A 25,465-nucleotide genomic window follows, 5' to 3' on the forward strand; every position below is an offset into this window, starting at 1 on the left:
GTGTGTGTGTGTGTGTGTGTGTGTGTGTGTGTGTGTGTGTGTGCGTGCGTGTGTGTGCGTGCGTGCGTGTGTGTGTGTGTGTGTGCGTGTGTGTGTGTGTGTGTGTGTGTGTGTGTGTGCACACAAACTATTAATTTCACTTAGAAGTTTTAGGAATTACCTCAACAAGCTGCCTTTCTGACTGAATGTTGTTTATGTAGTTGTGTTGCCATAGAAACGATTCCAGTTTTCCCAGAATGTCATGATTGAGCTCTGCATTCATTATTTTGTGAGGACAACAATCTGTTTACACAATCAGGTTGTGGGGACTTGCCCAGTTCCCCTCAAAGTTTACTGTTTATTGCAAGATTAAGACTCGGTTTTGGGGGTTAAGGCTGGAATTGAAACGACTGGGTTATGGATAGGAAAATCCTCAGGGGGACAAATGTAAGTCAGTAGAGTGTCCTCACAAGTATCCCGAACTCGCACCAGTTTGTGTGTGTGTTTGTGTGTGTGTGTGTGTTGTGGTAATCTGTCCCAGACACAGAGGCTCATTATATGAGGATGAGAATGAGGACTGAAGGGTATGAGAAAATGAGATCAAAAATGGAGACGCAGAAAGGGCTTCAGATGAAAATATAGATAGCTGGTTTTATAATGTCAGTGTGTACAGTAATATTAATCCTTCCCTGTAAAGCAAAGCAGAGAGAGCAGGGTGGCAAGGCAGAAGCAGAAGTCAGTAGCCGTGGGTACAGCGCAAACCACAACTGCTAGCAGCCAGTGAAGCACATCTTTACATGTTGCAGAATCACCAAATGTAAAGAAATGCAGGCAGAATGAACAGGGCCCCGAGGCGAAGCCGACAACATATACTCTTTGTTCGATTTGTTTTCTTTAAGTTCATCCAAAGCGTGGCGGGAACGGCAGCGGTAAATCTCTGAACATCTCAAATAGAAATACAGAAAATTGTCCTTTTTTCCATTTTGCACCATAAGTACATTTCCTGACAGCACTGAAGCTCAGAGTGTCCCATCAGCATGGTTCTAATATTCTTGAAATACCGACACTCTCTGCTATTCATATACACACATTTGTGGTGTGTTTTTTTTTAAAAAAAGTAGTGATATATAGGCAACAAAAATACAACTAAATAAATCAATTTTGCAATTTATTTATTTAAGTTCTAAGTTTATAAAACATCAGAACTTATTAGACAAAACCACAAAATGATGGCATTTCTCACAAATACAGTGTGTTAACAGGAAAAATGAAAGCTTTTTCCCTGGATGTTTTATTCCTTTTACTTAATTTCATGCCCTTCGCGGGTATTTTACCGGGACCCAAAAGGTTTTACTCCAAAACAAGACTTAAAATCTTAAGAGGGAGGTGGTGGCTTTGATGTACAACCTTGTTTAGTGTACCTAGAACCAATGTGAGATCTCTGGACCCCAGTTTAGGAATCCCCAGCCTTGAGGTTAGAGGACAAGGTTGCGAGCGGAGGATTTTTGCTTCCGAACTCTGAATAAGGGGAACTTTGAAAAGCCCTCTGGCTCAAAGACCGCTGGAAAGGTGGTCTGGAACAAACCTCTGCTGCGGAATGTGATTATACTGTAACGCTTGTATTTTATACATTCAGCTGGACAGACAGAAGAAATTAAAATAGAACAAAGAAATTAACAAGTAATCAGGAGATAGCAAGTAAAGGAATGAAAGCAAAGAGGATAACATGGAGGCAAGACGGGAGAAAGCAGGAGTGAAACAGTGCAGGAAGGAAGAAAGAAATGTCAGACGAGGAGAGAGGAGAGAAAAGAGAGAGAGATGAGGAAGAGTATGCCAAACGACAAAGTTTGAGTAGCTGTAGGCAGTATTAGCAGCAGCAGAGGGAATATGTGTGTGGGAGAAAATTGTCGACAGGAATTCATTAGGCTCCTGCGATAACGAGTGCTTGTGGTTTTAATTGACTTAATCAACAAATAGAATTAATCAGAGATTTCTAATTAATGGTAATTGATTGAAATATCCACTGGGTCACCGTGCAAGCAGCCAAAATTCTCCTCCTCTCTCTCTCTGTCCCTGTCTCTCTTCATTTCTGTCTCTCCTAACTTTACAGTTTGTCCTTGTCTTCTATCCTTCTCGTCCCTTCTCTCAGTTGTTTTCCTTTCTCAGCATTGCTGTTTCATATGTTTCTCTCACTCTTTTCTTTCTTTTTCTCTTTTCGCCCGTTTTTTTCCTCTGTTATTCGGACACTGTCTTTCACCGTCGTTGTCCCTCTCCATTGCCGTCCTTCTCAGGTTTCACTGCCTCTCTGTTTTTCTCCTTTTCTTTTCCTCTTTCTCCCGTCTTCCTTTCTTTTCTTTTTTTTCTTTCTGTTTTTCACTTTCTCAATCTTTCCCTCACTTTTGACTCGTATAAAAGTGCATTACCTGTGTTAATGTAACACAAAGGGCTGCATTGGTCGGGCCATGTCGCTTCAGGTATTATATGATCCAGGAAGTCCAGTTTGTGTGACAGATCCATGAGTGCGAAGGCGTAATAGACATCAAAACACTGCACAGTGGTTTAAAAACTGACACAGGATTTTACAGCTGGAAAGTTATCACAGTGGCAACCATTTTATTTTAACAAGGTAAACCGTAGAAATATGTAATTTACGTTGCAAAGGTGTTTTGCATATTTTTGTGTATCTGCCTTAAGAGGTGAAACCAGACACGGACAGACCGTGTGTATTAGCTTGAATACTAGCAGCCATTGCGCCACTGGTTTGACGACACTTTTTTGGTTCTTTACACCAAGTGGGAGATATCATCACAATCGTCTAAATGACACAACATGATTAGTTTGGAGGAAAGCTCTCTTTCTCATTTTCACAGTGTTTCAATTTTTATTTCTTTTTTCTCTCTATCTCACTTCCTCAGGCCGTTTGTAACTTTCTTTTTCTCATAACTTTCTTTTCCATCTCCCCACAGTTGTCATGTCTAAGGCCGTGTGTCAAACTCTGATACTTTTTTCGCACCAAGTGAAATGTGTAGCACCAAATATTGAAAACCTTCAACTGCTGAAAGATAGCACTGAATATCTTGTCGGATTTGTATACTAGTATTCATTAACTGGATAGTTTCTGATTTATTTTATTCAGGGTGAAATTGTTGCACAGCTGCTTGCGGTTGGAAGCTAATATTTGAGATCTTAGGCTTCTTTATTGAAATGACAAAAAGAGTTTTGATTCAACGTCACTGAATCGTTTTGATTTCAGTACCTGCACTCAGGTATAGTATCGACACTATCATAAAAAATTTCAAACGTTACTTAGTCCCAGTCTTGTGTCTCTCTCTCGTTTCAAAGTCCTTTATTGTCATGAAAAACACTGACATAGCAACCACGCTAACAACCTCCACTCTCATCTATCTGTCTTTTCCTTCCTCCCTGCCTCCCTTCTCTCTCTCCATCGTTCCCTACATCCCTCTCTTCACGGCAGGTCTCGGTAATTAGATTGTGGAGATGAGGAGGTGGAGGAGAGTTAAGAGGATTTTGTTTTTAGGAGAGGGAGATTTAAGAATGAGAGAGATAGAGGGGCATGTAGGGGGAGAGAGAGATTGAGCTTGAGAGAGACAAGAAGGAGAAAGAAAGACAGGGTGAAGGGGGAATTAGAGAAAGAGAAGAGCAGATCCTCTTGGTTTTGTTTATCCCGATTCGGTCACCCTTACTGAAAGAGGGTTGAGTGACAGACAGAAATACATGAATAGAAAGAGAGAGGGAGAGGGAGAGAGAGAGAGAAAACAAATGAGGGGATAAAGACATCGCTGTTTTTTTTTTTGGCTCTCCTGTTGGTTGACCTTGAACACGTAGAGATGTACAAAGAAGACAGAAACAACGTTACCTCCGGAGAGAAATGAAAGTTCTTGTCATTGTTCTTGGAGTATCGTTGGTTCTTGTTAAGCCCTTTTATAGGGATAAAAATACAACTCTAACAACCCCTGGTTTGTTCAACTAAAAACAGTGAAGCCCTCCCTCCATTTTAGGCTGCTCATGATGGCGGCCATCAGGCTAAGTGAGACGGTCTCCAGACGGTCTCCTTCCTAGCAACTTCTCCAGCTATTACAGAGGGATGCGTATACGTAATCCCTCCAGTGTGTTCTTGGTCTGCCGCAGGAGGAGGCTGCGATCAGGAGGAATCCTGATCAGATGCTTTCAACATGAAGGAGCAGTGTTTCTACTCAGAGCTCCTTCTGGATGTCTGAGCTCCTCTCTGTGTCTTTAAGAATGAGCCAAGGACATCTTTTTTTGGTTTGTATCAACAGCGAGCTTCACTCTAAAGTTGAGCTCCTTTTTCGGCACAGTCCGGTACGACGCTGGCATTAAGGTTGATTGCCCACCACTTCACCTGATCTCATGCTCCATCTTACTCTCACCCAAAAACAAGACCCCAGAATACTTAGACTTACACGTAACCTGTTTGGTTCTGGTTTGACAAACTCTGGTGCATTTACCCCTTTGGTTTGGTTAAGATGACTGGAAAGCTGTCAGTGGAACTCTAACGCAGACTAAACCGGCCTGGAAGGGATCTGTATGAGTAACATACCGTACTGTGCAGACGTTTTAGGCACTTCAAATGTTTATGCAGTATTCTCATGCCATCCCATCAGGAGGCGTCTGATTGGTCCCAATTTCTCTCAGCAGGACAACGAGCCCAAACACACAGCCGGAGTCATAAAAACCTATATTCAGATAAAAGAGGAACAAAGAGTCCTGCAACAGATGGTCTGGTCCCCAAAGATCCCTGATCTCAATATAATGGAGTCAGTCTGGGACCACATGAAGAGACAGAAGACACTGAGACAGACCGAATCCGCAGAAGAACTGTGTCAGGTTCTCCAAGATGCTTGGAAAAACCTACCTGCCCTGTACCTTGAAAAACTGTGTGCAGGTGTACACAGCAAATACTGATTTGACCTAGGTTTTTTTCTGGTTACTGCACTTTGGATGAAGTTAATTGATTAAAAAAAAAAAAAAATTGTGGCATTATTTTTGAAAGCATCCTCACTTTACAGCATTTTTCTTTCATCCGTTCCTGAAACTCTGCGATACCAGAGAACATCAACACACACATAAGAAGCGGTAAAGTTGTGCGTGACTTGCTGTCAGTCACCAGAATTCGATTTCCCCACTTGTGTCCATGTAGCTTGTTGATGTAGGATGACCTCAACAAAACGGTCCAGTCAATGAGCCATCAGTCAATCATGTGATTTCATGTTTACACCTCTTGCTTTGCTAAAAAGTCAGTGTGAACATGAACAAGACCAGCACTAAAAGGCAACAATGCATCATTTTGTGAAAGCTCCATCCCAGCCTAAAATGAGTCATCCACTCTTTTCTGGGCCTCAGAAACTCCAAGGTGCTGACGCTCGTCCCTTCACACTCAGCTGCAAAATGTTGCAGGAAGTCACAGGTCAAAGAAGCAACACAGCATCTGCACAAAGCAGATGCGAAATCGAGAAGTTATTCATGAAAGGCAGCTTCAAAGTTTGTCGGAATCGCAGTCGGATCTTCACTCTGATTTCCCAGTTTCACATGTAAATAAATCAGCAGTTTCTCCGTTTGATCTTTTTCATTTCCTGTCTGTCTTTCTTGTTGCCTCTGTCCTTTTCTCCCTTTCTCAGTGGTATCTCACTGTTTTGTTTTAAGTCACTTTAATCTTTATCTCTCTTCTCTCCCTCTGTTCTTAGTACCTCTCCTGTTCCTCTACTTCAACCTATCCCACACTTGTTTTTGGCTTTTCTGTTCTACATCCTCCACCTCTTTTTCTTCCTCTGCAGCCACTCCACAGCTTTCCATGTATTTTGGAAGGAAAGCCTTTTAGCAAATATTTGTCCGACTGTGTCTGTAGAGCCCTCTGAGTCAATATGGGCCCAGCCAGGCTCGACTGGCCAGAGAAAGAGAGAGAGCGCGAGAGGAGGGAAAGAAAGAAAAAGGGATCAGTGCATAAAAACCAGCAGTGCAGAAACAATTGAGACTTAGGATTCTCTAGTTCTCCTCTGTCTAAAAATAAACTCTCAGAGAAAAGACTTTTTCTATCCGAAGCTGACCAAACTTCAATCATAATACTGATAATGATGATGAAAGTGATCTTTATCAGTATTTCTACTGGTCATATCCACTGAAAGTTAGTTTTTAAGATGCTTTTTTATAGACAAAAGACAAAAAACACTTCAAATCTGTCTTCTCATCGTACCCCCATGGAGTTTTCTTGTAAGCCTGTTTCTCAGAAACACTTACTGTGTATTTCCTTGAGGCCTAACTCGTGTTCTGAATGCATTAACTCCCTAATAAAACATTTGCTAAGCTGAATATTTGGATATTTCATAACCTGAATTGTGTACATCAGCGGAATAACACAGAAGTGTCACGCACGAGTGTGTGTTGGGCTGACAGTGTGCTTGTGCTTGTGCATGAGATACAACCAAAACACCCCGTCATAAAAACATTTCAGTGCTACCAGTGGTCAGAAACTCCACATGGTGCCTTTAACCAGCTGAAAGAACAGACTGAACTGCTACTTCGCCTGGCATTAGAGTCGTTGCAAGGTGACATATCCGTCCCGTAGCAGCTGCTAGAAGTTAACTTTAATGCAACAGTTGAAGAATTGCGTTGATTGTTCATAGATTGTAGCATAGTTGTTATTTATATCAATTATAAATTGGCTTAAAACAACCTGCACAGCTGCATTCATCTTATCCACGCTTATTCCTGTAGCCATTTTTCCGTCTCCAGTTTTTCTGGCTCTGGCATAGGAAGATGACTTTCCCATCTTTAATCCAACCAGGAGGAACAGCCATTATTGAGCACATCACCAGATGTATCTGAATCACCTCACGGCAGTGAAAAAAGGACGTCAAAAGCACAGCAGCAGCCTCCGTGCTCTGTCAGTGTCTGCGCCACCGAGCTGCTGTGCACTATAATCGAACCACAACACAAATTAAATCTAGTTATGCGCTCAGTCAGAAGAAAATAAACTTGTCTAAAACTACACTTGGGGTCACGGTTACGCATGAAGTGAATCAGACGTGTGAGACAGACAACTGACAAACATGGCCGAAATGCCAGACTGTTTAATTGCTGTTATTTGTTGGCTTGGTTGCCGACCGCAATGTCGAAGTGGACGAAATCAGCTCCTGAAAAAATGTCCCACATCTGATTTATCTTCACCACTCGAAGGCTGGTGTGAAGAACTTTTTCACGTTGGCAGCTCGTATTCCTAATAAATCTGATGAGACGCATATGTAAAAATATTTCTCAGTCAATATGTTAGACACTCTGTTATTGACCCATACTTTGTAGAGCAGATTTTAGAGTTATGACCATCGTCCTCTGACTCTAACATGTTGAGTTATTGCTCCAGATTCAATCTAGTTAAATTCATCTTCCTGTGCTTCCTCCACGCTGTCTGCTGCAGTTATTTGGTGCAGAGAGAGGATCACTCAGTCGTTTTGTTGTTGTTCAGAGCCTCCTCCTTCAATGTAATACACACCTCCTGTTTGGAATAAATTTATCTGCAACCCCACAAACACACACCAGGCTTGTCCTCTTGATCCTGTCTGCTGTCTTCTGCATCCCCATCTCCTGTTTAGACAGCAAGGCGAGCCACAAATATGCTAAACTGAAGAGAGCAAGAAAGAGGAGATGAAAGACAGAAGAAGAAGAGTTGAGTGTGTGTGAGGAAGAGGCAGAGAGAGAGAGAGAGTGAGTGTGTGTTTGTGCATGCGAGAGAGAGAGAGAGAATCCCATTTCATTGTAATAGTGTTTAATATTTATTGGAAAAATGTAAAGAAAATGTAAAGGAAGTGCTTTTCAGCGAGCGAGCAGGATTAGCATAAATAGTTTGGGGCTTGGACGTGTTTGGTCCCTGCCGCAGAAGAGTAAGGCTGTCCCCTCTATTCTCTGTGGCACACACACTCACACACACACACACACACACACACACACACACACACACGCAGAAATACATGCATATGTTTGCACACACACCCACTTCCACACACTCGTGCACATGCATGCATGTGTAAACATTCAAACATGCAAACACACACACTCGCTGACCTTTGCGTGTGGAAACTCATCAGCATATAGTGATTTATAATAGGCACTGCCAATCCTTGTGTTTCCTTTTTTTCCCTCTCTTCTTTGCATTTATTAGACAGGAACAGAGAGGGAAGGAGAGGGGGGAATATTGGCTGTTGTCATTTATTTTATGCACTGTTACTGCTGATGAAGGATCTGTGTGCTGAGTTTGACTGTATGCTAATAAACTACTTAGAATGACCTGAATATTACTACACTGAGCTGTGGAAAATTGAATAAATAAATAAAAACTAATTTGGCTCCTGTTTGTTCTTGTTGTTTTTTTTGTTTGTTTGTTTGTTTGTTTTTTACTATTGGTTTATTACAACCTGGGTCTCATTTTCAGAGTTTTTTCCATAATTTCTATCAGTAATAATGACAATGTATTCAACAAATTCATTGCTGAGATCTGTGAACACACAGACATCGCTACGACAGAGTCCAGACAAAGTCCCGTAGGTCAGGAAACCGTTCAGATGATCACATGGGTAGACCATGTGGTGCCTTAATAGGTCAGAGATGTAAGTTGTTGCTTGAATGAGTGACTTCTCCGGATTCTGACCTATTAGACATCTTTTAACCGATGTCCCAGATCTCAGGCTGTGACCTTGTTGAGTACATTGTTGTCGTAACTGATAGGAATTATGGCCAAAACTATAAGCACAAAACACAATCTGTAATAAAGCAGAATTTCCCTTTAATCTCCCGCTTTGTTACTGGGGACTGTGGTGGACTGAAGTGGAGAATGTTTCATTATGTTAAAATGAGCAGGCTCATTGCTGTGTTTACATTTTGATCATGTTTGCCGCATTTTGCTGACCTCACTTCTTCCTTCTCGCTTTTCTCCTTCTTGTTCCCCACCAGTCGCTGTGTTCGGAGGTGCGAGCCCGACGCAGAGGAGTCGCCTCTGTTCTGAAGCTCTGCCAGAAGCTGCTGCAACAGAGTCAGGTGGGTAAAAGAAACCCCAAAATTTGATTACAGCGCAGTTGACACGACAAGATCAAAGACTTTCAACTCGACTTTGGCTTCATCACCAATGATAAACCTCACTCGGACTTGACCTTTACAGCTCCAAAGACCTGACCCTCTCCCATAATCCAAAGACAAGGAATTCTAACTGGCACCAGCAGAGGAAAAAACAGAGGCACAAAAAGTGCCTTGCTCACGGAAATGAATTCAGTACATTTTTGATAATTTAGTTGGTTTATTTTCAAGAAGAACGTGTTACAACATGCCACAGTTTCCAAAATGTTAATATTAGCTTGATTTTTGAGTTTTTTTCTTAGAGGGTTATTTGAGAGAGAAATTATATTGATGTACATTCTTAAAATTATGAACTTAATCATATGATTAGTATGATAATTGGCATTATAATTCTGATAAAACTGTCTCTCTCCAATCCCCACCTCTGGGACAGTCGGGCCCCATGGCAGAGGTCGGCCCGGAGGCGGAGCAGCACCGGGAGGCCCTGCAGCTGCTGTCAATCAACCTGGAGAGAAGGTGGGAGGCAATTGTGATGCAGGCGCTGCAGTGGCAGAACCGACTGAAGAGAGAGCTGGGAGAGCAGCAGGTTAGAGCGATCTGACATTTACACTTTACATCCTTCACTCTACAGTGCAGGCAATCAGCTGACGCACTGTCACACTCTGTGAGCATGTCAGAGCTTGATTTGATGCTAAAATCCAGCGTGAAAGACAGATGTTGCTGTAATTGAAGCTGCAGTGTTTTAGCAATGGAACAATCTTTACAACCTGAGACGGTGTTATAATGTTTTGTGAAATAAGCATCAACTCTGGAACAAAACACACTCTCATTTATTCTTATAAAGTCAATTTTCATCATCATTTGAGATTACTTTCCTAAAAACTTACAGTAATTAATGCCAACAACAGCCAGTCCTGCCTCTTTTATTTGTTCCTCAGGTAAAACTGTGCAACAAAAAGCAAAAAATTAACAGTTTGGTCGTGATTAAATAAGAAAAATTTCTCGGAGGCTGTGTGTATGCAGTGAAATGCAACACGCACTGAAGAGGCTTGGAGCGTCCCACGGGGAGTGGGAGTGGTTAAGAGTAACTCCAGTGAAAAAGTAAGTGGAATAGCCGATGGGTTTCCTGGATCCCTTGTCACTCCGTGGTTGCCTGTTATGTTTTGACAGGAGGCGCACACTGCATCTCGAGTATCTTATGGTGCTCTTCTGACCTGTGGAGTTCCTCAAGGGTCAATTCTTGGGCCTTTTTTTTTTCTCCCTCTTTTTCTCCCTCTACATGCTCCCTTGCACATGCACATTATCTGATGCTTTGCTGTGTCTCCTATCGTTGTTGTGCCAGTGACATCCAAGTTTATGTATTTATGAAACCCAGCTAATAAATCACAACAAAACTGCAGTCTTCTCTTTATACACTAATTGCGCATTTATCATTTTAAATTTGGACTTGGCACCTGGCTACTAACTTCGTGGGCTTCCAGATAGCGAGGAGTTCCCAGTTACATGTAAACTGTGAGATGTCAGTTCTTCAGTTTTTTTGTTTTCAAATAAGGAACACTGCTAAACTGCACGTACATTGTTTTTCTTCTGTCTCAACATGCTGTTACTATAAGTAGTCATAGAGTCTAATAATATAGTTTGTCTTGTGAAAAGAAAAAAGAGGGTTCATGGGTAAATTGTGTTTCAAAGTGTCCGTTACTTTTTAATAATTCTTGCAGAAAGGGGGAAATTTTAGCACTAGAGGAAAGGTCAGAGTGTTAGTGAGAGCATTGGGAATCTCTCTCTGGGGACCACGATTATCTGCAGAAGCTTTCATAATCTGAAATCTGGCCCCCAGTTGCCAGTTGCTGTTCGTGATCGTCGGTACAATGGACTGATATCCACTCAGACTAACTGTCACCGCGGTGGTGATGCTCAGCTGCTATCAGAGCAAAAGTATCTGTGTCTATTTTGACTTATAAAAGCCAACAGAGGACGACGCTTCATACAACGACTCCATTCTAAATCAGTGAAACAGTCCAGAAGCAGCCGATTGAAAAAACTAATCTGTTAGTTCTCCAGTGCGATCAGTGTCACAGAAACAATGTTTCCTCTGCCACCTCCTCCACAAACAAAAGAAACTTGGCAAATGAGATTTCAACACTGTGACAGTTTGCACATCAGAACACCACGCATGTCTGCCACCACGACGGCGCATCTCCAAAAGGTTTGTCTTATTAGAAATCTGCAGCCAACAAACCGATTCAGGTTCCACGCCCGAGGTACGAGCCGCTCGCTGATCACAACGTTGGTTTTAGGTTGCAGGATGACAGCTCAGCATGTGCAGCTCGTCTGCCGACGTGATGCACCGAGCGCTGCGGGTGTTAAGAGAAATATCGCTCGCGAGGGAGCCGTCCGCAGCCGAGCTGCTCAGGGCAAACGAAGCAGAGAGAGAGCGAGAGAGCTGAGTGCTTTATTCAGCCGCTGTAACGCGAAGGCAGAGAGCTTCAGCAGAATGGAGCTCTTAGGGGTTTCTAATAGTGATGAATATGGTTCTATAGAGAAAGAAGGACGGGTGCATTTAGATACAAAGTGGAGGCTTTCACAGACACACACATACATAAAGAGTCACACTTATGTAAGCATAAAATGCTGTTAAGTCTCAATCAGACGCACAGAGTAACACACATGTAGGTTCACAAAAACTGCACAAACACACACACACACACTGAAATAAATACATACACGGTCTTATATAAATGCTTGCACGTCGAAGCACACAATGCCATGTGCATCTGAGAGCATTAACTGATGGATAGTGATGTGTTAAGAGCTCGGGGGGGGTTGCGAGAGGAAAGAGAGAATACAATACAAATACAACACAAAGTTAAAGCTAACAGAGCACAGCCAGACGACAGCTCACAAGCTCACAAGCTCAGTTTCTGGTTTGAGATTGAGGTAAAGATCAATCATTGGTTCGTTTTCGGCAAAACCAAATGTAAATCGGTGCATGCTTCTGTGAGCTACGTATAAGAAAGTGTATATAAGACGATGTGACATATTACATAATTGTCTGAGCATCAGTGACTCAAATATATCCTGGCATGTCACTGGCTTAGGATCCTAATTTTGGGTCTGAAATTCTGTTGCTGCCCAGGCTGTTTGAAATGAGGACGTTCCTTTGCTATCGGATACTTTCGTAATGACAGACGGTGATTTTAGGGATGAGCTGTGAAAGAACGTCGGTAGTCTGGCGGAGACCTGTAATGGTGAGCACAGAAGAGGCCGAGGCAGAAGCAACATCAAGTTGTTATCATAAAAATGTGTTTCCATCAGCTTTATCTCACCCTCTTTGCTAAATCTTATAATATATTATAGAACAGAATATAATTATTATTTTTTTTTTATATTTTGTAATTTATGCTGTGTCCACTCAAATGTTTATTTGCTAATTGAAGATGTCGCCATAAAACCAGGGGGTGGAAACAAACTTAGACAGTGTTTACTAATGATACTAATGTAACTCAGAAAACTCACCAAACTCCCTTAACGTGATTTTGAAACTACACGGCCAACTTATATTTATCGTATAAGTTGGCCATACTTATATTTATTATAGTTATTCAGTGACTGATTCTTTGGGGCGGGGGGCGTTTTTAATGAACAGCCACCAAGTGTTTACAAGGTTATTTTATGGGATCTTATTTTCCTAATTACTCCAACTAAAACAACAGCCTCAGAACCTCATTTATGAATTTGAAAAAAAGTAGAAATCAGCGTAATTCTGCTGTTCATGTGCTGTTGGAGGTGGGACTCTCTCTCCCCCTCACTCGCTTGTACATTCATACACAAATACACACACACACACACACACACACATTGTAGAGGAGGAGAAGACAAATAACAGAGGCCAGACACTCTGACCTCGCTGCCTGGCTGGAGAGTAATTTCACTTCTACTGGAGATGGGAGAGGAATAAAGAGAGAGGGAGGGAGAGAGGAAAGCAGGGAGAATTGGGAGGGATGTAGAGAGAGAAAGAACCAGAGAGGCATATATCTGTGTGGTTTAGCTTATAAAAAAACACTTCTGCTGAGTGATAAAACGATTGTCCTCTGCTGGTCTGTGTGTGTGTGTCTGTTTTGTGTGTGTGTGTGTGTGTGTGTGTGTGTGTGTGTGTGTGTGTGTGTGTGTGTGTGTGTGTGTGTGTGTGTGTGTGTGCGTGTGCGTGTGTGTGCTTGAGAGAGTGTGTGTGAATGAGTCTGCTTGCTTGCACACAAATGGCTGCTGGTGTACACGTTTCAGACTTCACACAGAATCATTGTATTCATATTCAAAGAGGTTTTCTTTCAAAGCAGGACTGCAAAACTATCTGGACAACTTCGCAGTGTAAAACCCAGACCACTGGAACAATTAGTCGATTAATCGATGAGTTGATTGTCACACAATGAATTGCGGACAGTTTGGACATCCGATCGAACCTGGGAGTCATTTATCATGGAAAAACCTGAAACATGCTCTGGTTTTCTCAGTTTTATATGCTTCTAAATATAAACTCTTTTGGGCTTAAACACTGACATTATTTTACAATAAATTATCAATAAATCAACTGATAATCATTACGTAAACTGAAGTAAACAGAAACATTCTGTTTTCACAGCAAAAATCTCCATCTTATTTAGTAGTAAAAGTCTTATTTTTAAAGTCAAGTGATAAAAAAAATCTGTCAATGCAGCGAGATTAGTTCAGCCTGTTTCCAATAGAAGTGAACATTTTTCAAGACTTTTCCTGAAAGTAATGTCTGTATCTTTAAAGAGCTCAGGTGAAAAATGAGGCAGTCGATACAACCACAAATTTTAGTGTTTGCTGGCGCTGGAGGAAAGGTCAGGAGATTGGCAAAAACATTAGAGGAATAGTTTGACACTTTGAGAAATATGCTTCTTCGCTGTCTTGCGTAGAGTAAGATAAGAAGAAGAATATCACCCTCGCTTAGCTTAGCATAGAGACCGCCGACAGGGGGAAGCGGCTAGCCTAACAGCTAACCATCTTCTGGCTCTAGCCTTGTATTTAACACAAAGACATGAGCGTCAAATATTTTTACCTAACCCTCGACAAGAAGGCAGATAAGCTTGTTCCCCCATATGTCAAACTGCTCCTTTAAGACTCATCCTCTGAGAATAACAAACGTCCACGACAGATTTAATGGCAATTTTCGGGGGGAAATTGGCCGGAACATCTTGTGCTCATTGGTCGGAAAGACAGACCAACGGATCAGCATCACACGACATCATGCCTCTGAAATCATCAAATATCTTGGATGAGAACCGTGAGGGTGATCTCTATGACTGTAGCAGTCCGTGATTTTTCACACGGCACTGGTTTGTTTTGGGTATGTGATTTTGTATCAGAGGCGTTGTTATGGCGTGGGGCACATTGTCTTCTCTCCTTATTGCACGACCACGTGTGTATGCGCTGCTCTTCAGGGACCAGATGAAGAATCCTGTTTTTATCGTTGATTTGATGTAAATGAGTCTAAATTAAAGCTGCAGGGTGTTGTGGGGATGAGGTTTCTCAAAGTGTACCTGTAAGTCGGATGTAATATATGGAAATTATATTTTGGAACACTTTCCTCATGATTATGAAATATATTTTAGAGAGGAGTTATGAGCAACATATGGAGGTTTTCATTCACCGTTTGCAATTACATTCAAAGCAGCCTGTCTGCTCCTCCACTCTGCATGGAGAGGTGATTTATCTGTGCGGTTCTATTCATTTTGAATCAGACCATTGACGCCGGGCTCCCTTAGCACTTTGACAACTGGTACAGGAGAGAGCCAGCAGAGACTGTAGCGGCAGCGGCGGCAGCGGCACCAGGAGGAGCGCAGGCACATGAATAATCACCCAGACGCTGCTAGATAGTTCTGCTCTCCTTGGGCCTTCCAGCAGATGCTATGCTAACAAATGGGAGCAGTCAAACCAGAGCTAATGGGAAAAAGTTTCCCTTTTCCACCACAAAAAAACACTGCTCAGGTCCCTCGCATGCACACACACAGACACTGTGACAGGCTGTGATTAAGGCAGAAAATGGCATTAGGAGGAGCCGCTGTAAACACCAGACTCTGATGGTGTTCACGTGAACATGCTCACGTGAAAAACACTGGACCCAAAAAACCGGCCAGGTTATTTGAACCTGTTTTCTGTGCAAATCAGCCTGTCGTACGGCACATTGACATGAGATCTACCAATCCCTTTCCTGGTTCCAAGATAATGAACGCTTTTGCTTTTAATGACCCTGTGACCTTTTCTCTAAGGGTAAGGCTCTGAGAAAAGCCAGATCATCACTATGTTGTTCGTTCTGTCCAGCGCTTTTCTCTATTAACCACTCTAGATCAGTTAGTCTCCCTTTTTCATAACTGTAACAATTTAAACATAAATTAAAGATTTTTTTGATCAAACATAAACGTAGACGTAGCAACCAAGTTTATCTCCTTTTTTCTCTGCGTTGGTCTCTGTTAGTTCATAAAGTTGAGTCAAACCATGTTGGGATAAGGATTTTTTTTTTTTTCTTCAGAGAGGAGTCAGCAGGAACTGCCGTGAATGAGAACAATACCAAACGTATTTTAACCACTGAACCCCACGGGACAGTTCTCCTTGCACACCTCAGAGCTCTGGAAATAGGCCAGTCCTCTAGTCCTCTCACTACATTTCAAAAACCTTCAAACATTTCACATTTCAAGGCTCGAGACAAAAATCTCGCCTAGATGTCAGTTACAGATGTATAACAAAAATCAGAAGAAACGACTTGCTTTTATTAACAATCTAAATTCAATTTGATTGCACTTGGGCCCTCCAAGGCCACTAAATCCTGCAGAAACTCTCCTGGTGTCTCTAGAGTCAGCTTCCGGAACATCTGGACAGGCACTTTACAGAGGGATGCCCTGGCATGTTGCTGGGGTCTGGGTTGGAAATCATCACCAATGTTTGACTGGTGAATTTGTCTGCTCTACCTGCTTGCCAGCTCTTCCTCTTTGGCAGGTTCCCAGCGACACTTTAGAGTTATTTTCTGCATTTAAAAAAAAAAGTGAAGCGAACCGTGGCCGGTGGACACCAGGAGTCACCTCCCTCTTCTGTCTGGGGTTTGTAAAAGTACCGGCAATTCAGCTATAAACTGTTACAAAATTGTAGAAATGATATAAATTACAGATATAAATTATATTCAAGGTTTTCGTGGGTCATCAAAAACTCGATTTGATTGGATTAGCCTGATTGATAGCTTTTCCCCTCAGCACTGAATGTGTTTTTGAATGCGTCTGCAGTGGCAAAACCCAGTTCAGTCATTACCCCCATCTCCCTTATCAGCACAAGGGGAATAAACACAAATCTAATAGAAATTCATTACACAGACCCATATCCACACACACACACACACACTCTCACACGCACACAGAGCCAACTAGTTTATTAGATTAATAGGCTATGAATGGCTAATACGAATTACCCCCCTCTCTTGTTAACGAGACGCGGAGCAATTTGTATAATTATGTCTGTGGAAGGGAAGAATTCCTGTGTCTAAGCATATTTTTAGACAGCAGAGCTTTCTGAAGGATTTTGATTACGTATTTACTTTGGGGTTTTCAGCTTCGTGCTCTTTCTCTCAGAAGTCGTTTTTGAATAATTCATCGCTTTGTTCCAGAGCGGAATAATTTGTGTTGAGATTTATGAGCAATTGCTTTGGGGTGGGCTGATTTTACTCTTTTTTAAATGATCAGAGAACGTGTTCTTTCAGAGTCGGGTGCCAGTGTGTCTCTTTCAAACACAGGCCTGAGTCGAGACAGCGCTCTCAGAGCGGATACAGGATTTACAAAGCGTCTTTTTAAAGACACAAAATAAAACATTCGTTGCACTTTAAATGATAATAGAAAACGTCCTTTCTTTAACAACGCACTTATAAACTTGATCCTCTGGATTTGAAATTACGGTGCATTTGACTTCTGTCTGAACAGACCATTTTTTCCTCGTATTAGGCTTTCTGAGAAGAAGAAATGTTAAGTCATTAAGCTCTGTTTCGGGAGTTTCCTAGAAATTTCTGTCAGTAACATATAACAAGACGTTATTAGACAGATTGCTCCACCAGTATCAAGAAAATGACACTTGCTTTGAGGAAGATTTTGACTGATTTAGGACTCAATAACTGCCAAAATGACTTGTTAAGAAGGAGTTTTTAACTTGTATGAAGTGGTGAACACCCACACACGGCGTTTAATTTCAAGGAATAAAGTTGTGGGTGAAGTCGATGAATGTTTTTTTTTTTCTTCTTAATTTATTAAATTCTGTAGATGACCACCTTATGCCAGCCATGATTTCCAGTGATGAAGCTGAGGACCTTGAAAATTGGATGTACAATAATTCATAGAATTAAGATGGGGCCGATATAATGTCAAATCTACTGTACTTTGGGTATTTAGTTACAATCCTCGACTCATTGATTTTCTGTGTATGACGTCTTGCATTGGGCGGGAAATCATTTTTAAGGGCTTTGCACTGGCATGACTAACATGAAGAATCTGGAAATATGTTCAAATTTTCATTCATTTTTGTTTTGTTTCTTCATTCCTTTTCTTTATTTCTTCATTCATGTGGGCAAGCCACTTGGAATCCTCTTTATTCTTGCTGAGAAATTTCAAACATGTTTTCTTTTTTCTCTCTGTCTTCACTTTTGTCTTCAGGTTCCTGGGAACTTTCTTGAACCAGGTCTAGTTGACCTTCGCCAGGTCAGCCCAGTCCCAGTTGGTCCAGTGGCACCGGCGCCAGATGACTCCTGGGAATGGGATGAAACAGATATGACAATCACAGAACCAGGGCTGCAAGAAGTACCAGAACCCGACCTTACGCAAAACCTCCCCCCAGAACCAACTCTGCCTTTGGACAGCGTTCTGTCCAATGGGAATCAACCTGACAGGATTCGAACCAGTTTCCCAGCCAGTCAGTGTCCTGGGAATATGTCCGATACAATGACAGGATCTTCATCAGAGGTCCAGCCCAGTGTAACTTCCCGAACTGTCCCACCTAACAACAATAACATCTACCAGGTGTACAGCCTCCATAATGTTGAGTTATACAAACAGCCTCAGTTTTCTCCCAGTTCTTCCTCACTGCAGAAAACCAAATCAGGACAACAAAAACAACAACTCCTGCTGAAGAGCCTGAGTAAGGACTCCTCTTTCTCCTCCATCGAATCCCTCCCAGACCTCCTGGGAGGTTTGATGTCAAACAGCCGAGAAGGAGATAGGATCATTGGATACCAGGATAGGGAGAGTGAGAGGGAGGGTGGCAGAGGAAGCGGCCAGTCGGCAAACAGTCGCCGGTCAGAGTGCGAGAGTGGGATTGTTAGTGACACAGGAGACACAGAGATGACAATAAACTCTGAAGTCCAGGGACAGGAAGATGATCAGGGGGGAAAGGAGGAAAAGGAGGACAAAAATGAGCAGAGGAAAGATGAAACTGATTTGGCTCTGCACAAAGACAATATCACCAAGTACGACCAAAGAATCAAGACAGAAGATAACAAGAAGGAGAAAGGATGGAGGAGGGAGGAGAAAAGGAAGAGGCACAGGAGGGGAGGAGGTGAAGCGGTTGAGATCCTAATCAATGGGCGTGGGATCCTGACGCCTGCAGATTCTGACTCAGACTTTGAGGTGGGTGGACTCAGTGTAGATTCCTCCACGGCCGTCATGTCCCACAGTGGCATCACAGAGTTCAAAGTTGACCAGTTTAACGGTTTGGAGACTCCTCCTGCTCTCAGCCCGCAGGCATCGAGTCCAGTACTATCTCAGGGCTCCTCTCTGGAGTCCCTGCTGGCTCTGGGTGTGGAGTTATTTCCCTCCAAAGACCTACTGCACCGTAGTGCGTCTCTGGAGAGCTGCCTGGCCCCGTGTCGCAGCACTGAAGGGGAGACTGGAGGCAGCCTGGCCAGCCTCGGGGACGTGGACCCGGGGCAGAGCCGAGAGGTAGATGGAGTTGAACCAGGAAAGGAGAAGAAGATTGAAAATGTGCAGGGAGAACCGTCATCTGGGGAGCTGAGCCGAAGAACCCTTGATCTCCTGAAGCGCCTGGAGAACATCCAGAGTCCTCTGGCGACAAAGATGACCCGCAGTGTTTCTGACATAACGCTTCGGAGCAGCTCCCCGCAGCGGAGCCAACTCCCTGCCTCCCCTTCTCTCGGTGGTCAACCCACACCCCTCTCTGGGATTTCAGGCTCGTCACGGAAAAGACCGCCGTCCGTGATCAACGAGATTTCAGCAACAGCATCGTTAACGGAACTGAGCAGCACCGAGGACTCGTCTCTGGGGTCTGAAGATTTCGCCATGCTCAGAAATCAACGGCACCTCTTCCTGGATCCCACCATGGCAGCAAATGCCAACTCAGGATCTTATAGGAAACGTTGCCACGGAAGCAGCCGAGGGGGGCAAGGGATGGATGAAGCAGATGCAGCGAGCTTGAGCATGGTGGTCAACGTGTCTTGTACATCAGCATGCACAGATGAGGACGAGGACGACAGCGACCTCCTGTCCTCCTCCACCCTCACACTCACTGAGGAGGAGCTCGGCGTACGGGACGGAGAAGATGAAGAGGAGCAGAGGCTGAGCGGTGCCTCCTCTGGTAACGAGGACGATGAGGATGACGATGAAGAGGAGATGGAGGGTTCTTACGTGCTGGGGCTGGAGTACATGAAGCGGGAGCTGCAGAGTTGGATCCGATCTCCTCGCAACTCCTCTTCCTCCTCCTCTAAAAGTGAGGCAGGCCTCCGGGATGAGCTGCAGTGCGGAACCCACCTGTCCTCCACCTTCACCACCTCCTCTCAGAACAAGGAGCAAAACTGTTTTCTAAATCGCTCAGCTGCAAAGTTAATAGAAACCAACACTAACAGCGGCAACAACAAAACAACAAGAGATAAGGCAGAACAGGAGGAAGAGGAGGAGAACAGGAGGAATGCAACAAGAAGCTACATCAGCCAGTTTGTAGACGACGTGGAGAACGGAAATGTGGACCAGACCAGTTTGAAAGGGAAAGACGAAGATGATGAGCTCCTCAGAGAGGAGTCCAGCGTGTTCACGAAGAAAGGAGAGTCACTGAGGGAATCGTATGTGTTCGCCAAAACAGGAGAGTCAGTTCAGGATGTTAGCGATTTGATGGTGAAAATAGAATCAAACTCAACGAAGCAGCTTTCCTCATCACCAGCCTCTGAACTTCCCCCATTTGCGTCCAAACGTGCTTCGTCCTTGGTGGGACAGCTGCGGGGAGAGTTGCCCTGCCACAGCTCCTCCCTCCCCTCGCCTCCTTCCCTCTCGCCAGTTGAGGACTGCAGATCCCACAATGTCTTGCACAACAGAAGGCCAGCAGCTGGCGGAAGGAAGGCCATCACGATTCAGGAAAAGTTCAAATTCTCCTCCTTTGTGACAGAGGAGACAAGGAGGGAAGTTAGAGACAAAGAATCGTCCCTGCCTCCAAAAAGACGGCACAGCTCTCATTCATCCTGCTACAACCACCTCCCCTCTCCCTCTTCCGTCCAGCCATGCAGTGCAGACAAGGGCAAGAAAGAGAACGTGCATGACTTTGTAATGGAGATTATCGACTTGACCTCACTGGCACTGAAGAGCAAAGAGAATCAGCCTGAAGAACCGAACCAGGCCGAGACGAGCGGGTCCATTGTAGACCAAGGCCCCGCATCACTAGCACAGATCAGAGAAAAGGTATAGTAGTCGTGCTAAAAAAAATGCAGAACTCCAACCGAGTTGTACGGAAAAATAATCAGCTTCTTATGAATTTCGTTACAAAGAAAACACATGCAAATAGTTACATTGTAAATGCAAAAACCCGATTAAGCAGAAATTAAAGTAAGAGTTCGGTATGGCTGCAAATGTTGATAATAAACTACAGAAATGATTGAATATTTTTGGAGATGCAATGTTTGAAGTCCTGTTTGACTTCATATATTGTGTACGTTTTGCGGAAAAAATTAATCCAAAAGTAGCAAAAGTTATCTTAGTTGATTTGTTCACTGAGTTGGAGTAATTCAATAAATCGCATCACAGATCATAACTTTTAGGATGTAATAACTAATTTCTTCAGTATCTATTGCAAGTGAAGTAATCTAAAAGCTAATCAGTTTTCAGTCTTCATTTCAATTCTGAAAAGAAAAAGAAATCAGCCAGAAAACTTTGCTCCCCTGTAAAATGTGTCTGAGTGTAAAATATTAATATGCAAATCAAGGCTGGGTGGTTGGGTAATTAGGTTAGGTATGTTAAAATATAAATAAAGCACCAATATATAAATATGCATAATAGAAAATGAAAACAATGACGGGTCAGAGAGAGTCACTTCAAAAATAAATAAATCAAACTAAATAAATAAAACAATACATCTCATGAAAAACAAATAAGAGGTTTTAATAAAAGTGAAGCACAACGTAGAATAAAAGCATCAAGAGTTATCCTAACTTATATCCGTAGTGGTTCTGAATCTGAATTAGTCAATATCACAGATTTGTCTGCGAGGGCTTTAGGATCTGTGAAACATAGGGCACTGTCTTTCCTTCGACGCTCAGGTCAGACAAGAAAAACCAGAAAAACAAACAAAAACTCTGGACAGACCTTCTGCTTCCTGTTCCTTTCAGGTGCTCGAACACTCCCACCGGCCTCTCCACCTTCGTAAGGGAGACTTCTACTCCTACCTGTCTCTCTCCTCCCATGACAGCGACTGCGGCGAGGTCAGTCAGTGCTCCGAGGACAAGAGCTCCACTCCGGCGCCCTACAGCATCCCGTCTTACGTCACACCAACACAAGGCCTCCGCAGCCCGAGCCCTGAGCTGTTTGCAGGCACCGCACAACAAATAGCAGCCTCCGTCTCAGCGCAGTCCTCCGAACGCTCCTCTCCTAGCCTCGACTCCAAGAAGAACCTATGTGCTCTTGATCTGAAGTCAGCTGATAGCCAGACTCGCAGTGCTTCTAATGGTAGCCACACTGAAGAGTCGACTAGCCCCTTTCTATCCCTGCCCACTAGCCCCGACATCAGGGATGAGGAGACCCTGTGTGCAGCCTGCACAGAGGAGGTTTACCTGGGCCCGCCTCTCTGCTACAGCATGGTCACCGGGAAACCACAGAGGTACCTGCTGAAGGAGAATGTGGAGAATTTGTCCTCACTGGACCCTGGCTACAACCGGAATGCCAGTCAAGCATTCTTGCCTTGTTCAAAACCAAGTGATACTTGTCAATATTTGCCTCAAGAGGGGCCCAGTCCTAAACCAAGTGATAGTATGAGCCACTTGTCTCCCTCAAAGGAGTCTGTTTTGGTTAGAAACCGTGACAACCTGTATTTTCAAGGGTCCAGTCCCGCAGTGACAACGGAGGAAACACGGAGCTGCTTCTCTCCTCTCCCGGAGCCTTGTTACAGCTCATTTTCCACCTCCTGGCCCTCAACGACCGTCTCTGCCTCCCTCCAGGGGCCCGGCTCCGAACCAAAAGAAGACAACCCTCCCTCTCCTCTGCCCGTGTCCTCTGGCGCCAAGGAAGAGAAGAGGGGTGAGGACCCGTACCTCCTCTGTGATGTTGCTGGAAGAGAAGTCGCGGTCGCTGTGAGTGTCAGTGCGCTGCAGGAGGAGACGAGTCGTAATGAGGGGCCTCCTTATCTTAATCCCTGGGCGCGTGTCGCCCCGATAGACTCCTCCGCAGCCGAATGTTTGGCAGATACTAAAACGCTTGAATCCAATATGGGCGCCGTAATGACCAAGATAAGTGTCTGCAGCTCCGCTACAAATCCCTCAAAAGAGACAGCCGTCACACGTATTAATCCCAAAATTAACTGCTCGGCGATGAGAGAGGCAGATAGGGAGGAGGGGGAGAGGCGAGGAGATGTGGATGTTTGGCGGGTGAAGCAGGAGGAGAAGGGGAGAAGAGGGCGGAGCGGCTCGCAGCAGGAAGCAAAGACAGTGGCGGCAAAGCAGGTTAGTGTTCCACATATTAGCCCGATCTGCTATCTTAGGACATTATACAGGGCATTGATACTGCACTTCACCTCTTTACTCCAGGTATTAGTCCAAGCCGAGCCCCTCAGTGGGTATGAAAGTAATGAGGCCGGTGTGCGTTTCCCTCATTTCCATTTCTGAGGCCGGACAGATGTGAGAGGTGCTGATATGCGTAACCTCCCCTTTCCTCCCCCTCCTCTTCCTCCTCCTTGCCCTCCCTCCTCCTCCTCTCCATTTCACACCCATACTCTCACCTTCCTCTTTTTTCTGGTCCCATTTCCCCGTTACTTTCTCGTCTTTAAGTCTTTCTCCTCATGTTCTTTCTTAGCCTTATCTTCCTCTCCCTTATTTCTTTTTCTCATCACTAGCGTACACTCCTCCCCATCCTCTGCTTTTCTCATGCATCTCCTCCCTTCCCCCTGTCCTCTTTCATCCTCTTTCATTTCCTATCCTCTCCGTCCCTATTCTGCTGTTTCTTCTTGCACTTTCACATCTTCTCCTCGGTTTCTCTTCTTTTTTTCCTCACCTGTACTCGCCATCCCCTCCTCTCCCGTCTCTCGTCATCCGGTGTCCTCCTCCCGCCCTCTAATTTTCCTTTCCTCCTGCAGGTATTTTTCTCTCTCTTCACTTTTCCAGTTTACATTTCTTCTTTTATGTTCCCTCTCATCTTCTCACGCCTTTTTCTGTTTTTCCTCTCCCCCTCCATCCTCTCTTCTTCTGCCTCATCCCTCTCTCCTCCCTCAGGTGTTAATGGAAGGGGGGATTTGCAGAATTCTCACTTTTAGTTAGAAGGTTAAGGTCCACAGAACAACATCAGCATAATTACTATCAGTCAGATTTTATTAGGCTTCATCAGCTAAGAGCTTTCCCTTCCCGCAGTGATCGTTCAATTCATTTCATCGCTGAATTAGCATGTTTGTGCTCTTTTTAAGTTTTCTATTTCCTTATGCAAATGAGTTTGGCATTTTTTACCATCTCTGCAACCTTGCTGCCTCCTCTGTTTATCAACTTTTACTATCTGAAAGAGGAGCACAGCTCAGCTGAAGAGGTTGTCTCATTTCTGAAACAGTGCTGAGCAGCCTGTAGCTGTTTTTCACACGGTTCATGTTTATGTGGGCTACATGTCCTTTGTGGTGTTTAGACTGCAACAAATAAGACTTTTACTGCACCATGGGGCAAAAATCACATTCATTAATCTTCTGCTGGCTGATCAAAACAATTACTCGGACAGATTCTGGTTTTCCAAACTATCCACTAATAGACAGTGTAATGTTTTCCACAAGGCCGAGAATATATTAACAGGACTTAGAGGTCCCACTCGTGGCAACCGGATGCTGCAATATTCATTACATGCCACAGCAATCAAGTGCTGGGCAGAATGAACAATTCTCATCGCAAAGGGCCGGGTCACAACAACACTGATAACAGTGAAATACTGACCAAAATCACTTAATTTTAGTGGGATTGCACTAATCAGTGGATCAGCTCGGGGAGGCCAATTAAATGCGAACAGTGTTTTGGTGTAGGACTCGGCTTTGGTAAGGTTTACCACGCAGATTAACACCTCCAACCAACCGGAAACTGTCCGTACAGAGCTGACCATTGAGAAAATGGAGGCACCCAGTCCACAGTGTAGGACACTGCAATATTAGCGCTGTCCCACTAACCAGCTTTATAAAGCTAACCCCGCTCTGCTGGAACATAAACTGCTCCAAAATACAGGTAGCCAGTAGGCTAGCTAGCGCTCTAACCAGTAGTTAGCTGACTGCTAACAAGGCCGTTATTTGTTTTTTTCAAAATGCGATTTCTTGACAATGACAGCTAAGAAAATCACTATGTCAAACCAGGAAGTCAAACACGTATTTAGTTGCCATATTTTTGAGATTTTATTTTTATAAAATCCGTTTTCTTTTGTCAGTCCATTTTCTGCCGCTTGTTCAAAGTCGGGTCACAGTGGCGGCAGGTCAAGGAAGGATGTCCATCTGCCCCTGTCCCCAGAATCTCATAATTGTAAGATTCCTTTCTGTGTGCGGTTCATTTTTCTTTTCTTTTTGTTTTTGTTTTTTGAGGTTTCATTTTTGGGATTTTGAAGATTCATTTCTGTTTATGTGGTTTCATTTTCACATTTCTTAAATTTTCCCTTTGAATTTTGTTTTTGAGTATTTTTTTTCTCTGTTACTGAGATTTTACTGCCTTGTTTTTTGGGGATGTTTGGAGGGAATCCTGACCCTCACCCGACACTTAGATGACGCCGTCAGCCCTTAAAGCCAGAATCACCGCGTTTGCAGCAGCATTTCTGTCCCAATGGGCAATAGTTTTCTCATTATCTCATAAATTCATTAAAATAGCATCAAACAAAAGACGAGTAGAAGAAAAGGCAGAGATGGGGGT

At 43.6% G+C, this 25,465-nt stretch overlaps 1 protein-coding gene across 1 annotated transcript in view; it reads left to right on the forward strand.

The window, feature by feature from the left end:
- The window catches only part of akap6 (A kinase (PRKA) anchor protein 6), a 190,619-nt gene that overhangs the window by 157,233 nt on the left and 7,921 nt on the right, over positions 1–25,465 (forward strand). Inside the window, exons 17-20 of the mRNA XM_040137439.1 lie at positions 8,959–9,042; positions 9,512–9,664; positions 17,781–20,804; positions 21,728–23,053. Coding sequence (XP_039993373.1) covers positions 8,959–9,042; positions 9,512–9,664; positions 17,781–20,804; positions 21,728–23,053 — 4,587 coding nt within the window. The remainder of the gene's footprint in view (positions 1–8,958; positions 9,043–9,511; positions 9,665–17,780; positions 20,805–21,727; positions 23,054–25,465) is intronic.

This window comes from Xiphias gladius, chromosome 10, assembly GCF_016859285.1.
Source record: "Xiphias gladius isolate SHS-SW01 ecotype Sanya breed wild chromosome 10, ASM1685928v1, whole genome shotgun sequence".
NCBI lineage: Eukaryota > Metazoa > Chordata > Actinopteri > Istiophoriformes > Xiphiidae > Xiphias > Xiphias gladius.